Source organism: Lycium ferocissimum, chromosome 3 (genome assembly GCF_029784015.1).
Source record: "Lycium ferocissimum isolate CSIRO_LF1 chromosome 3, AGI_CSIRO_Lferr_CH_V1, whole genome shotgun sequence".
Classification (NCBI taxonomy): domain Eukaryota; kingdom Viridiplantae; phylum Streptophyta; class Magnoliopsida; order Solanales; family Solanaceae; genus Lycium; species Lycium ferocissimum.
The window spans coordinates 4,472,175-4,485,705 of NC_081344.1; the positions used below are offsets into that span (position 1 = coordinate 4,472,175).

The 13,531-nt window shown below is 34.0% G+C and overlaps 1 protein-coding gene across 1 annotated transcript; it reads right to left on the reverse strand.

The window, feature by feature from the left end:
• Positions 1-346: 346 nt before the first annotated feature.
• LOC132049369 (cationic amino acid transporter 2, vacuolar-like) lies at positions 347-9,002 on the reverse strand. The gene is made up of 14 exons (XM_059440130.1): positions 8,552-9,002; positions 6,886-7,087; positions 6,567-6,651; positions 5,612-5,752; positions 5,418-5,536; positions 5,240-5,336; positions 4,413-4,585; positions 4,242-4,308; positions 3,464-3,622; positions 2,557-2,833; positions 2,259-2,361; positions 1,934-2,046; positions 1,652-1,727; positions 347-908 (listed from the first exon to the last, which is right to left on the reverse strand). The coding sequence occupies exons 1-14, from the start codon at positions 8,727-8,729 to the stop codon at positions 752-754; spliced, it is 1,947 nt and encodes a 648-aa protein (XP_059296113.1). The 5' UTR covers positions 8,730-9,002; the 3' UTR covers positions 347-751.
• Positions 9,003-13,531: the final 4,529 nt, after the last annotated feature.

Below are 13,531 nucleotides of genomic sequence, written 5' to 3' on the forward strand. Positions count from 1 at the left end.
AAAATGTTAAATCATCATCTTACATTGCAATAACTTACAAAATTTTAGACTGTGGTCTAACATTTTCTCATAGGATTTTCAATTTGCTCAAAACAAGTTTTTTAAACCGTGATCTAAAAGTTTCAAAAGTTGCAACAGAAATATAAATAGTCACTTACAAAAAGGGATAACCGGCGAAAATTCCACTCAGTTACATGACAGCAACTCTTACTGTTGTATTAACAAACAAGAGTATCATTAAGAGGTTAAGATTTTTGTGTGAAACAGAATGAAGAACCAAAAACGAAAAACTTGTAACTGCAAAAGCAAAGAATATGACCAATGTACTATTGTAAGAAACAGGGAGTGAAGAAATACCAGTACTCATTAAGGAATTCCAAGAGGTTGTAAATTTACATTTCACATATTTACACTTTCCACAAGTCCCCAATCGCCAGGATCACAATCCCTTAAGTATCACCACAAATATGTACAAATAAAGAGGTTCAAAGAATCAACTGGCAGCTGCTGATTACAAATCATGTGATTGGCATCAATATATAATTCTAGCTCTTATTTTTCTTGTTCCCTTCTCTTTTTCCTCTTTCAGCAGTAAAACTACACAAGAAAATTACAGTGGCACAAAATACAGGAACAAAGGTGCTTTTCAGCAAACCAAAATATGCAGCAGCTTCTTCTTGAAACCTTTGTGCTGCTTGTGGTTGTGCAACTGAAAAGAAGGTTTTCCGTTTGCCCAGGACGTACAGGTTTATTACGCAAGGGAGTTTGCAGATGTCTCGTAAATTTCATCCACGTGAGTTGCAGGAACATAAACTGCACTCTTTAGTGAACTGTGGGTTCGACCATACAACACGTATATGCACACCCCTATTACTAGCCATATTGATACACGGGCCCAAGTTGCACCGCTGCAAGAAATGCAAGCAGATGTTTAATGACGCTGAGTAGTAATATGCTTGGATTAAAATGAAAAAGAAATAGTGGTAAATCACGAGTAGTGATTCTCGGCATTGACAACTAGTTCATCTTTAGCGAGTACAGGAAAGTGCAAGAAGCAGTATATACGTCAAAAGTGTCCCACACTAGTTGAGGATGTCTTTTTTTCTTTTTCTTCTATAACCGTGGTGCTCGGGTCAGCAAGCGCCTCGACTAATTCCACGAGGTACCTGCTACCTCCTACTATACCGGGTACTTTTGTCCACCGAGGTTTGGACTGATAGGAAGAAATCACCTAATGTTTCTGTCTCAACAGGGAATTGAACTTAAGGAATGGGTTGTTGTCTTCTTATATGGTTTTGGACAATATTCATCTCATGAACTAGCTTTTGTGGCTTAGTTAGGCCCAAATTCATTTTCTTAACATGGTATCAAAGCCAAACTCATGAATATCATGGTTTATCCAATGTTCGGCCCCCACATTATGTTATTCATGCTCCAAATGTTTAGACCTGAGCGTGTGAATGGTATTAACATGTAACGCATTGGTTAACGGAATGGATTACTGTCTCCTTATATGGGTCTTGGACAATTCTCACCTCATGAGCTAGCTTTCGGAGTTGAGTTACGTTGAAATTCATTCTTAACAATATAAAACCAAAATCTGAAATATAGTTCGGCAGCGCATAAAACAAAGAAGTTCATGAAGACTTACCCAAGATTAATTAATAAGTAGACATTGATGAGAATACAGGCAATAGGCAGAAGTGGAACGAACGGACAAGTGAAACCTGAACAGGAAAAAGAACATATACTTTAAAAGAATTTCTTGTACATGTATAACAGGCATTACTTGCGCTCAAGCACAAGCAGCCTAATTAGAGAATTGACGTGATCGTGACCACAAGTAGACCACAAAATATCAAAGATCATTAGACCTAAGATCGAAGCTAATGGAACGAAAACCTTTAATCAGAGGCATAATGATAAAGCATACCTCCTGTGTGTCCAAAGGTGTGCCTCGCATCATCCTGGTCTATGCAAGTGAGCACTACCAGACCAGATAAAAGGAGCAACCCGCCAAATCCAGACAGTGCGTACCTTGCAGGACTGATCATGACAGTAATTTACTAAGAGTCAATTTTTGTACAGCAAATGGAAGTTTAGAAGAATATAACTGCCACAACATTTGTGACAGATAAAGCAAAAATATCCCAAGATTTTGATCATAACAGATTTGCTTGCTTCTTATACCTCCTCTGTGGCCCTCCAAAACTTAAAAGAAATAAACAGGTAAAATCTTAGAGAGAATGAGAGCTCACTTAGATAAGCTAACAACTGAAGCAGCTGATGTAAGGATGAATACTCCAATACAGGTAAGCATAATTGTCCAGCCAGCAACTTTCCGCCTTTGACGAACTAGATCTGCAAAAGAATTAAGAGAAGGAAATAACAACTTAGATTATTCCCTGTAAATGATAAGAGAATATAACGAACACATCTTTGACTCCTGAATGCGTCGTAGATAAGAGAGACTGGAGAAGAAGGGCTAGTGAACCTAGCGAGCATCAGTTTTTAACATTTTTTAATTTCTTTTTTGTTAAGTTATTCAATACTTACAGCTCATCTTTGCAGCTGCTTTTTCCACAAGAGGGCGCCCAACTGAAATCTCGACTAACAATGGAGTGCTATCGCCAGCAGTCACAGCTGGACCTTTGGTGCTCTCGACATCAATGTCTGAACTACTACTACTACTACAGCCACTACGTCGCAGGCCTACTGAGTCTATTGCCTCCTGAAAAGAGGATGGAAGTGGGACCTCGTCTGGTGGAACGTATCGGAGAATCAATACCGAAATAGCCACCATTGTAAACGCGAGAAGCGTACCAACACTAACCTGCAAAGACAGAAACATAATCAAACACATGCAAAATTATGGCACATTAAACACAGATCACAAACAGAGTGCCAGAGGGCATAAACATATTTTCCCTACTTAAAAAGAAAGTTATAACCAGACAAACATTAGAAAGATAAAACATTTTATTCCTTGACTAATGATAGCTGTGAATTACTCAAAACCAGACTTTCAGAGTTTATTCGACACGTTTGGAGAATAAGACAACTTTTCATGCTATTATCTATTATTCTCAATGAAAAGCATCCATTAAGCTTACAAGGGCTTTCTGGTCCTCATAATCACGTTGTTCACATAATTTTGATAAAACATTATATTCCTTGACTAATGATAGCTGTGAATTACTCAAAACCAGACTTTCAGAGTTTATTCGACATGTTTGGAGGATAAGACAAATTTTCATGCTATTATATATTAGTCATTAATGAAAAGCATCAATTTAGCTTACAAGGGCTTTCTGGTCCTCACAATCATGTTGTTCGCATAATTCTTTCCCACTAACAAAGAGCGAGTAATAACTCTCTAATTGAGAAAGAAAAAAAAAATGAAACGACTTAAGGATATGAAAGCCTTTAAATATAATTTAACATGTCCAGAAGGTAAGCATACCATTCCTGACAACTGTTCAACGTTCATGAAAAATGCTAAGGTTCCAGAAAGTAAACCAGTTGCCACAGTGCCCTTAACAGGAACTTGAGTGCGCTTATTAACATCTGAGAAAAATGAAGGAAGCAATCCGTCCCGAGCCATTGCCATAAGTATCCGTGGCTAGAATCACAAAAAATCAATGTTAATGCCAACAGTACAAGTATGAAAAAGAATCAACTCCGCCTATCCCTCTCCCAGAGAGTGAAAAATACTACCATGTCCCCCTCTTTCCCAAATTTATGTGACTCTCTTTCGTTTTGTCAGTCCCAAAAAGAATGACACCTTTCTATATTAAGTAACAAATTTAACTTCAAACTTCCTATTTTACCCTTAACGAGACGATTTATAGCCACACAAATTTTTATGACTTATTTTAGACCACAAGTTCCAAAAGTCTTCCTTGCATTCTTAAACTCTGTGCCAGTCAAAAACCATCACATAAATTGGGACGGAGGGAGTATTATTTAAGGCTTCAAAGTGGTTAGTAGTCACATACTATCAAGTTTCCCATGTTACATGCTACAGTATTACAGTACTACCGACACAAAAAGTATAGTTTGCTGGGGAACGATTACAAAATATCTAGTATAGAAAGCTATACGTCTCACCAGAAGTAGCATGTAAGATAGTTTTAAACACCCCAATGAAAAGATAGTTTTAAACACCCCAATGAAGTTTATAACGCTCAAAATCTAATCAGACTTAGGTAAACTTAGCCTACATGATGCGTCTTGCTTACCTGAGGCAATATCGAACCCATTAATGTTGAGCAAAGAGAAGTACAAGCTCCGATAGTTATTATATATCTGTAATGAGATCCAGAGAAAGTACAAAGGCAGGTTCACATCAAATAGTTCAGCCTTAATGATAGACTAACTGCAACATCATAAGGCCAAAAAGATTAACTTACGCTGCCCAATTAATTCCATGTCTTGCAAATGCGGAAGAGATTGGTGTATCTGGATCCATAGCATAATAGGGTACTAAACCAACAATAACTGCAGAGACTAACATGTAGAGAGAGCAGCATATCGATAATGCAAAACCAATTCCCATTGGCAGGTCACGTTGAGGATTCTTCACCTTTTAGAGATAAAAAAAATAAGAAGTAAATTAGATGGTAAATTTAAAATGTTCAAGAATCTTCAACAGGGATAATCCCTCATAAATGATAAACTAAATACAAGAAATGACAAAAATGGTCCCTTAGTAGATTCATAATAGTCTCTCTTAAATATCACTTGAGCAGTTTTGGTCCTTTAAGTTTGCCAAAAATGAGCATTTTTGGTCTCAGTCAGATATTTACCAAACTCTTATTGTTAAATTTAATCGGAGCTGCGAAAATAGAAAATATTTAACTAGAACTCACATTTAGAAGTACAGATTTTGCAGTTTATGTTAATTTCAGTCTATTTCAAGAGTCAGGTACAACATTTTGAAATTGTTGAGGTGCAATTTCTGTTATTTTTTGTGTCTTGTGTAGTTTTTATGTTGCGGTTTTTGAAATTTTGACGAAAATATATAGTGTTTCTGGTTAAATTTTTTTTTCACAATTCCGGTTAAATTTAACAATAAGAGTTTGGTAAATAATTGACGGAGACCATAAGTGCTTACTTTTGGTAAACTCAAATGACCTAAACTGCTTAGTTGACACTTAAGGGACTAATTTGAACCCACTACAAAAGATAAGGGATCATTTTTGTCATTTCCTCAAGTATATAAAGACTTAGACAATACCTCCTCAGCTGTACTAGCAACTGAATCAAACCCAATGAAGGCAAAGAAGACAGTTGAAGCGCCAGCAAGCATTCCATCAACTCCGTAGGGAAAATACCTATCAATTGAAGAAACTCTGAGAAAGCAGATCGATAGAAGGAAAACACATAAGAATGCTTAGTGCAGGACAGCCAATTACCCAACAGGAAGCTCATAGCCTGGCCATCCTGATTTGAAGCCCAGATAACCACCAACAATAATTACAAAAGCCATGACACATACATTTACTGAAGTGACAAATCCTTGTACCATGGTACTCTGCGAAAATGTAACATAAAATGAGAACACAAACTACAAAAGAGAGAGAGATGATTATTTGGATATGAAAAATACCTCCTTAATCCCCACGCACAAAAGCCCGGTGACAACAAAAACCAAAATTGCTGCACACGGGTCCACCGTAAGATTCAGTCCTGGGATTGTGTGACGAGCTAAGAAAACAGGCAGGCTGTCTGGACCTCCAAAAAGCATGGCCTGCAAATAGAAAGGATGACAAAAGTACAGTCACAAAGGAATAGACCAAGTATCGTGACATTTCAAGATGTGAACTAGCATCTTTTCTAAAGTAACTTTTCCCTTTTACCACGTTAACTTCCACTTAAAAGCAAAACAGACAAAGCACTACACACCCTCCCAGTACAAATTGTTCAGAAAAACTAGTAGTACTATATCCAGACTCATTCGTAATAATATACCTACAATCTCCTTGAGATTTGGGCTAAACACTTCGATTTTCCTGCCAAACTAACAATAAGTGTGTTCCAACAACTAGAAACAAGAGCCGTCTTTGGACCAAATAACACCCTCTATTTAAACATATGACAAAGACGAGTGAATTTTAAAGATCAATATTTTTAGAACAAGAAGGGAAAGTGAAGGCAAAATAGAAGCTAGTCTCGTCACTTTTCCCCTCCGCTTTAAAGAAACGGGACAGAACAGAAAGAGGAAAACCAAAAAATGGAAAGGAAAATGGAGCTAATTTTGTCAATTTTGCCATGTTCTATTAATTTGAAAATTCAATATTTGCTTTAATTGATAACCTTGAGAAAGAAATGTATTAGGGAGGTTATGAGCCAAAAACTCAAACACTGAAGGGTGATCCATAATTAACAAATTACTAATATTGGAGAAGATGCTCCTATGAATACACCCAAAGATGTGGGTGCATATTACTAACGGTGCACACAAGTTACAAATAACAAGATGTCTTAAACAGCTAGCTAGGCATCTTACTTATAAGGAACAAAAACTAATAATTCAGAAATATGTCAAACAGAAAATACTGTACCAGGTTTGGAGATATGCCTCGAGCAACTGCAGAACCTCCAATTGTGTACTCCAATACTAATGCCCAACCGATCAGCCAAGCAACACTGAGAGGGGAGTGTAAATTTCAATATAAACATATCTAGACCTCAAAAAATTTAGAAATAAAAAAAAATTGACAGTAATTACAAGAAAATTAGGAAAACTGAAATCACAAGTCATGTCCCACAAAAAAAAAAAAAGGCATTATATTATAGAATCAAAATTCTAATTCATTTAATTGGTTAGCAAAAGATCTTCATGAGATCAAAATCTGTGCATCAAGAACTTTGTGGCATTACCCCTCTCCAACACAAATGTAAGAATAATGATAGGCACTCCCAGCTGATGGACAGCGACTTGCGAGCTCCGCATAGCAAAAGGCAGAAAGAGCAGCTGCTATTCCAGCTATTAAAAAGGAAATGGTGAGGGCCGGACCTGAGTGCTCTCTAGCAACTGTACCAACTAGAATATAAACCCCAGCGCCAATTGTTGAACCAACCCCTGAAAAATCAAACCACGGGGCTTAAACGGCTAGCAAAGTTCAATATAAATCAATACATCAATCAACTCTTCAATCCCAAAAGTAGTTCGAGTCAGCTATATGAATGCAATGTATCCATTCTACTATATTTGGGACAGTGCATGTCTAAGTGAGCATCCCATAAAATCAGTATGCAAAGTAGTTATCAACACTAATTTGCACCCAATGATGTGGGGCCTAGTGGTCAATGAAGTGGGTTGAGAACCATGAGATCTCAAGTTTAAATCTCAGTGGAGGCAAAAAACACAAGGTGATTTCTTTCCATTTGTCCAAGCCTTGATGGACAGAGTTACCCGGCACCTGTAGCTCGTGGAATTAGTAGATGTAGACACAAGCTGACACGAACACCACGATTATCAAAAATATAGTTGGACCAATTTTACATTGGCTATCAACCTAGTAGAATCTCATACATAGAGTTAGCTAGTAAATCCAATCCAAAACACATAGTTACTCAACTTATACTCCTCATCTATCAGCACCATAAAAATTAAAGAAAAAGAATCACCCCTGAATGTTAACAGGGAAAAGTTTTGCCTGGTCTTACAATAACTATTGTTTCTTGATGGTACAAGGAACTCAATTCCCACTATGAAAACACACCAAGTTGAAATGTCATAAACATAAAAATACAGATCATTATATATATATATATATATATATATATATAATGCCACATGAACAAAATGGATCAAATAATTTCATCAAAAACCAGAAATCAGACTGTAAAAGATAATCAAGTAACCATAAACATGAACCCCAGAGGATTAAAGATAGAGAAACACAAAAAGTTTCACATTTTTTTGCAACCCAAGTCACAAAATTTACCTATAGTAATAAGATGAGGAATAGTTAAGGTCTTGTCTAGTCTTACAATAACTATTGTTTGTTGATGTTATGAAGAAGAACTCAATTCCCACTATGAGAAAACACCAACTTGACATGCAAGAACAACAACACCATACCCAGTGTAATCCCACTGGCAGGGGCGGATTTACATGGCAGTGAGGGTGTTCACCCAAACACCCTCGGCAAAAAATTACAGTGTATATATAGGGTAAATTTTTCGTGTTTATACATATATTGACTTTTGAACACCCTAAATAAATGCAAGAGGTTAGCTCGAGCGGTTCAGGGTGTTCAAAATTGTCTCTGGCATCCTAGGTTCGATCCCCAAGGACAACATTTTTTTCATATTTAGCTTTTGTTGTTTTTCTCGAACCCTGAGTGAAAATTCTGGATCCACCACAGCCCACTGGCATGTCAACTTGACATGCCATAAACATAAAAATACAGATCATATAACCTCCATATACTAAACACAAAAAACAATCAAATAACCATAAACATGAACCCCAAAACATAAATAAACAAAGAAACAAAAAAAGATCACATTTTTTGCAACCCAAGTCACAAAATTTTACCTATAGAGATAAGATGAGGAATAGTTAAGGCCTTAGCTAATTGATGAGAAGAACCAGCACCACCAGAAGATTTTGAATTTGCAGAATCAACTTGTTTCCTTCTTACAAGACTTTTCATACCCCCAATAAAACACCCTCCTTTATCAACCTTTTGTGTATCACCAACATACCCCATCATAAAACCAACAAAAATTTCTAACAAAATGGGTAATCAAAAAATTCAATCTTTTTTAATAAATACTATTTCTATGAATATGAAGATGAGAAAAACATGAGAATCTTGAATTATAATCGATCAATATATACAGGGTGTTTGAAAAGAACAAAACCCAAAGGCATAAAAGGATAAATTTCCTTGAAATTTGTGGCCTTTGGGAAGAAGAAGGAAAAATGGGCTGATTCTGCAGAATTTATTTTTTTACAGAGAAAATTCTATAAATTCAATTATTAATCCAATGAAATGGTGTGCTGCTTTATTCTTATGTCAGCCATAATATAGTAGTAATTTCAATAGTGATTTTCACGCGCGGGCGCGTGCACTTATGCTCTTTTCGTTCACTTTTACTTGTCCACTATAATTCAACACGATGGTCATATTAATTGGTGCATAATTTTAATAGAGTTAAAAAAAATAACTTGAAATGAGTAAGTAATACTATGAGTAAAATATGAAAAAAAATTATCTTCTCTGATATACTAAAGTGATAAGTAAAAGTAAAAATGTATTTTTAAAATATCGGACATGTCAAAGTGACAGAGGTAGTAAATGAATTCTACCACCACTTTCCATGTTGATTTTTATCCATTCCTTGTTTTAGTAAGTTTTGGGAAAGCAAGAAGAAGGTAGGGTCCTACATTTAGTATGCAGGAATGTATTTTTTCAAAAACTATTTTTTTAATGTTTGATAGATGAGTTAAATTAAATTTTAGATAAAAAAATATTAAAGATTGAAAATAATATTAATAATTTATATATGTTTTTTTGAAAAAGTCCTTATATAAAGATTGAAAATAATGTATAAAATTAAAGAATTGAATAGTTGTTATAAAAGTGATTTTGGCATAGGTAGATAAGTCATTTTCTCTTTTTTGGTGATAACTAATACTAAGTAGTATGATATTTTGACAAAGTCCTTATATTGAAGATTGAAAATATGTGTAAAATTAAGAATTGAAATAGTTGTTAGAAAAATGACTTTTCCATAATAGGATAAGTTATTTTCTCTTCTCTGGTGAAAAATGTTTTCTTAAAGATAATAACTCTTAAAAATCAAAAAGCGCACGATAATTTTAATACCAAAAACAAAAACAAAAACACATTAGCTGGCCGTACTTATCTCCAATGAAAGGCATCGATGGCCATGAATTTCAAAAGGGTTGACAGTAGACAAGTAGTCTCTAAATACTCTCTATCAATGAGTAGATTAGATTTTTATAATAGATCTTTGTACCCCGTATTAGTAAGTGTATACCAATTTCAATTATGGCTGATAAATTTAGTTCATTCACTCGTTCAACATAACATGTTTAAGGTTGGATAGTGTATAGGGCAAAATTCGTAGACATCAAGTGGACGTATCGTTAAATTTACACGTGACGATTGACCGGCGATTATGTCGATTCGAGTCGAAAGACTCAGGGAAAGGATACAACGCTCTGGAGAAGAATTTGGTAACCGCGATTAGAGACAAAAACTATAAAAGGCCCGGAGAAGCATGCTAACTCACCGGTCAAACGTCATTCTATGCACAGCCATTACAAGAAATCTCAAGTCTTCCTCGTGTAACGCCCTAAATTTATTATTGACATTTAAATAATCTTGCTTTTGTAGTCAATACTTTTTATTATTTTTCAAAATTTTAGTTTTGTTTGGAAAAAAAAAATTTGGACTTGTCATTTTTTTTTTTTGGATCCTGAAGCCCATAGTTGGACCCATTTGATAAAAATGGGTACTACCTTCTAACTAAAAGAAAAAAAGAACATTTTCTTTCACTCCCACTCTCTACTCTCCAAATGACATCAAAATCCTTCTAGTTTTCATGCTTTGAATATATATTTTGGAAGGTTGCCACCAAGAATCAAATAGGTTAAGCCTTTTTTTGAAAATCCTAGGTTTTGGATTTGTGACGAAGTTCAATCAATCTTGTGGTAAGTTTGTTATTCCACATATTTTGGGTGAAATATTCAAGTTTTTGTTAGAGATTTTGAAACCTTGAAGTAAGGAAATTTAATCCCGTTTTTTAAGCTGGCAGCAGTTAGTATTTTGACCATAACTTTTTATCTATGAGTTGGAATTTGGTGATTCAAAAGGCTGTGGAAAGATGAGAAAATTATCTACAACTTTCATGTTTTGCAAAAATCCTAATTCCTCTGTTTACTATGTCAAAAATGGGCTGCAAGGCAAAGACATACGCCGTCTTGTAAATTTTTCTACTTAAAAACTAGCAATAATGGTGACCCATTTAGCCCCGTTTCTGTTCGTCATGATTTAACTTCTATATCTTTAAGCTCTAGACCTTAAGTGAGTATTTTATTCTGTGTTAGTACAAGAGGCACTTGTAAAAGCTAAGGAAGTCGACACATTTTCTTGATCATTGCTTTGGGGATTTATAACTTCTTGATGTTTATTGGAGCTTTAGCTTTAGAACCACTAAAGCTCTAAGGTTTGCACATATTCTTGAATTTCACATTTTATTTAGTTGAAGTATTTTGAATATCTTAAGCTTGGGTAAAACTTGTCTTTATTTTAATTTGCTATCCTATTCGGTTGTTGCTAGTTAAATTCTTATTTCGCTATGTTTAATTGAGTATGAATACTTTGAGTCACTCGGCAACTTTGAATATCATTTGGTATCATGTGGAATGCTTTTTGTGAGACAAATTAACTCGACCATATATACGGATTGCTTTAGCATTATTGCATTCTCGTTGTGACTTTGTCCTTCTTGTAATAGTGACTTTGTTACTTATATTGGCATGCCTCTTGAGATTATTTGATCTTGTCCCATCTTGACTTTGATTCACATTTCATCTTAATTATGGATATTGGTCCATCTTAAGTATGAATGGGAAGCCACTTTCAATATGGTTCTCGATTCTCTTGATTATGGGTGACGACCTCTATTTGATTTGGGACTTTGGTCCTTCTTGTTATTCGATTATGCTTTGATGTAATTGCATGATGTATGTGTTGGGCGAAATTAACCAAATGGTGAACTTTCTGGATTTGCTTTGGAAAGCTTCTTGATATTTGAGATTTTGAATATTGATATCTTGAACTATTTTAATATTTGATATTTTATTTTCTTGAAAGGATTGTACCTTCATTTAGTTCTTGATGGTGATTTTGATAAGCTTATTCCTAGAATTTATTCTTGTACTCCTTACATATTATTTTTATATTAAGTGTTAGTTAAGTTTATATGCCACTAAGCTTTATTAATCTTTTTTAGTAAATACTATATCTATTAATATAAAGAAGAGAAAAACATGAGAATCTTGAATTATAATCAATCAATATATACAGGGTGTTTGAAAAGAACAAAACCCAAAGGCATAAAAGGATAAATTTCCTTGAAATTTGTGGCCTTTGGGAAGAAGAAGGAAAAATGGGCTGATTCTGCAGAATTTATTTTTTTACAGAGAAAATTCTATAAATTCAATTATTAATCCAATGAAATGGTGTGCTGCTTTATTCTTATTTCAGCCATAATATAGTAGTAATTTCAATAGTGATTTTCACGCGCGGGCGCGTGCACTTATGCTCTCTTTGTTCACTTTTACTTGTCCACTATCATTCAACACGATGCTCATATTAATTGGTGCATAATTTTAATAGACTTGAAAAAATGACTTGAAATGAGTAAGTAATACTATGAGTAAAACATAAAAAAAAAATTATCTTCTCTGATATGCTAAAGTAATAAGTAAAAGTAAAAATATATTTTTAAAATATCGGACATGTAAAAGTGACAGAGGTTGTAAGTGAATTCTACCACCACTTTCCATGTTGATTTTTTATCCATTCCTTGTTTTAGTAAGTTTTGGGAAAGCAAGAAGAAGGTAGGGTCCTAAATTTAGTATGCAGGAATGTATTTTTTCAAAAACTATTTTTTTAATGTTTGATAGATGAGTTAAATTAAATTTTAGATAAAAAAATATTAAAGATTAAAAATAATATTAATAATTTATATATGTTTTTTTGAAAAAGTCCTTATATAAAGATTGAAAATAATGTATAAAATTAAAGAATTGAATAGTTGTTATAAAAATGATTTTGGTATAGGTAGATAAGTCATTTTCTCTTTTTTGGTGATAACTAATACTACTAAGTACTATGATATTTTGACCAAGTCCTTATATTGAAGATTGAAAATAATGTATAAAAAAGAATTGAAATAGTTGTTAAAAAAATGACTTATAATGTATAAAATTAAGAATTGAATAGTTGTTAAAAAATGATTTTGGCATAGGTAGATAAGTCATTTTCTCTTTTTTGGTGATAACTAATACTAAGTACTATGATATTTTGACAAAGTCCTTATATTGAAGATTGAAAATAATGTATAAAATTAAGAATTGAAATAGTTTTTAGAAAAATGACTTTTCCATAATAGGATAAGTTATTTTCTCTCCTCTGGTGAAAAATGTTTTCTTAAAAATATTGTTGAGATATTAATTAACTCTTAAAAATCAAAAAGCGCACGATAATTTTAATACCAAAAAAAAAAACATTAGCTGGCCGTGCTTATCTCCAAAAAGGTGTTGATGGCCATGAATTTCCAAAGGAGTTACTTTCAAAAGGGTTGACATTTGGCAAGTAGTGTTATACCCTATTTTAAGGTCAAAAATAGTTTACAACATCCGTGAATTCGGGTTATTTTAAAGTTAAGTTTAGCCGCCACCTAATTATTTATGGTGAATTAGGACACCTAAAGTTTATTAAAGTAGTTATTTAAAGTTAGCTTTGTTGAAGGTCCT

What these genes read in the sequence shown, in the direction of transcription:
- LOC132049369 (XM_059440130.1), bottom strand. Translation starts at nt 8,729, where the DNA reads ATGATGGGGTATGTTGGTGATACACAAAAGGTTGATAAAGGAGGGTGT. An exon ending in TTGCTAGTACAGCTGAGGAG is followed by an intron (nt 4,586 to 5,239) that starts GTATTGTCTAAG and finishes TATCTCTAAAAG; the next exon opens with GTGAAGAATCCTCAACGTGA. An exon ending in CACCTTTGGACACACAGGAG is followed by an intron (nt 1,728 to 1,933) that starts GTATGCTTTATC and finishes TTTCCTGTTCAG; the next exon opens with GTTTCACTTGTCCGTTCGTT.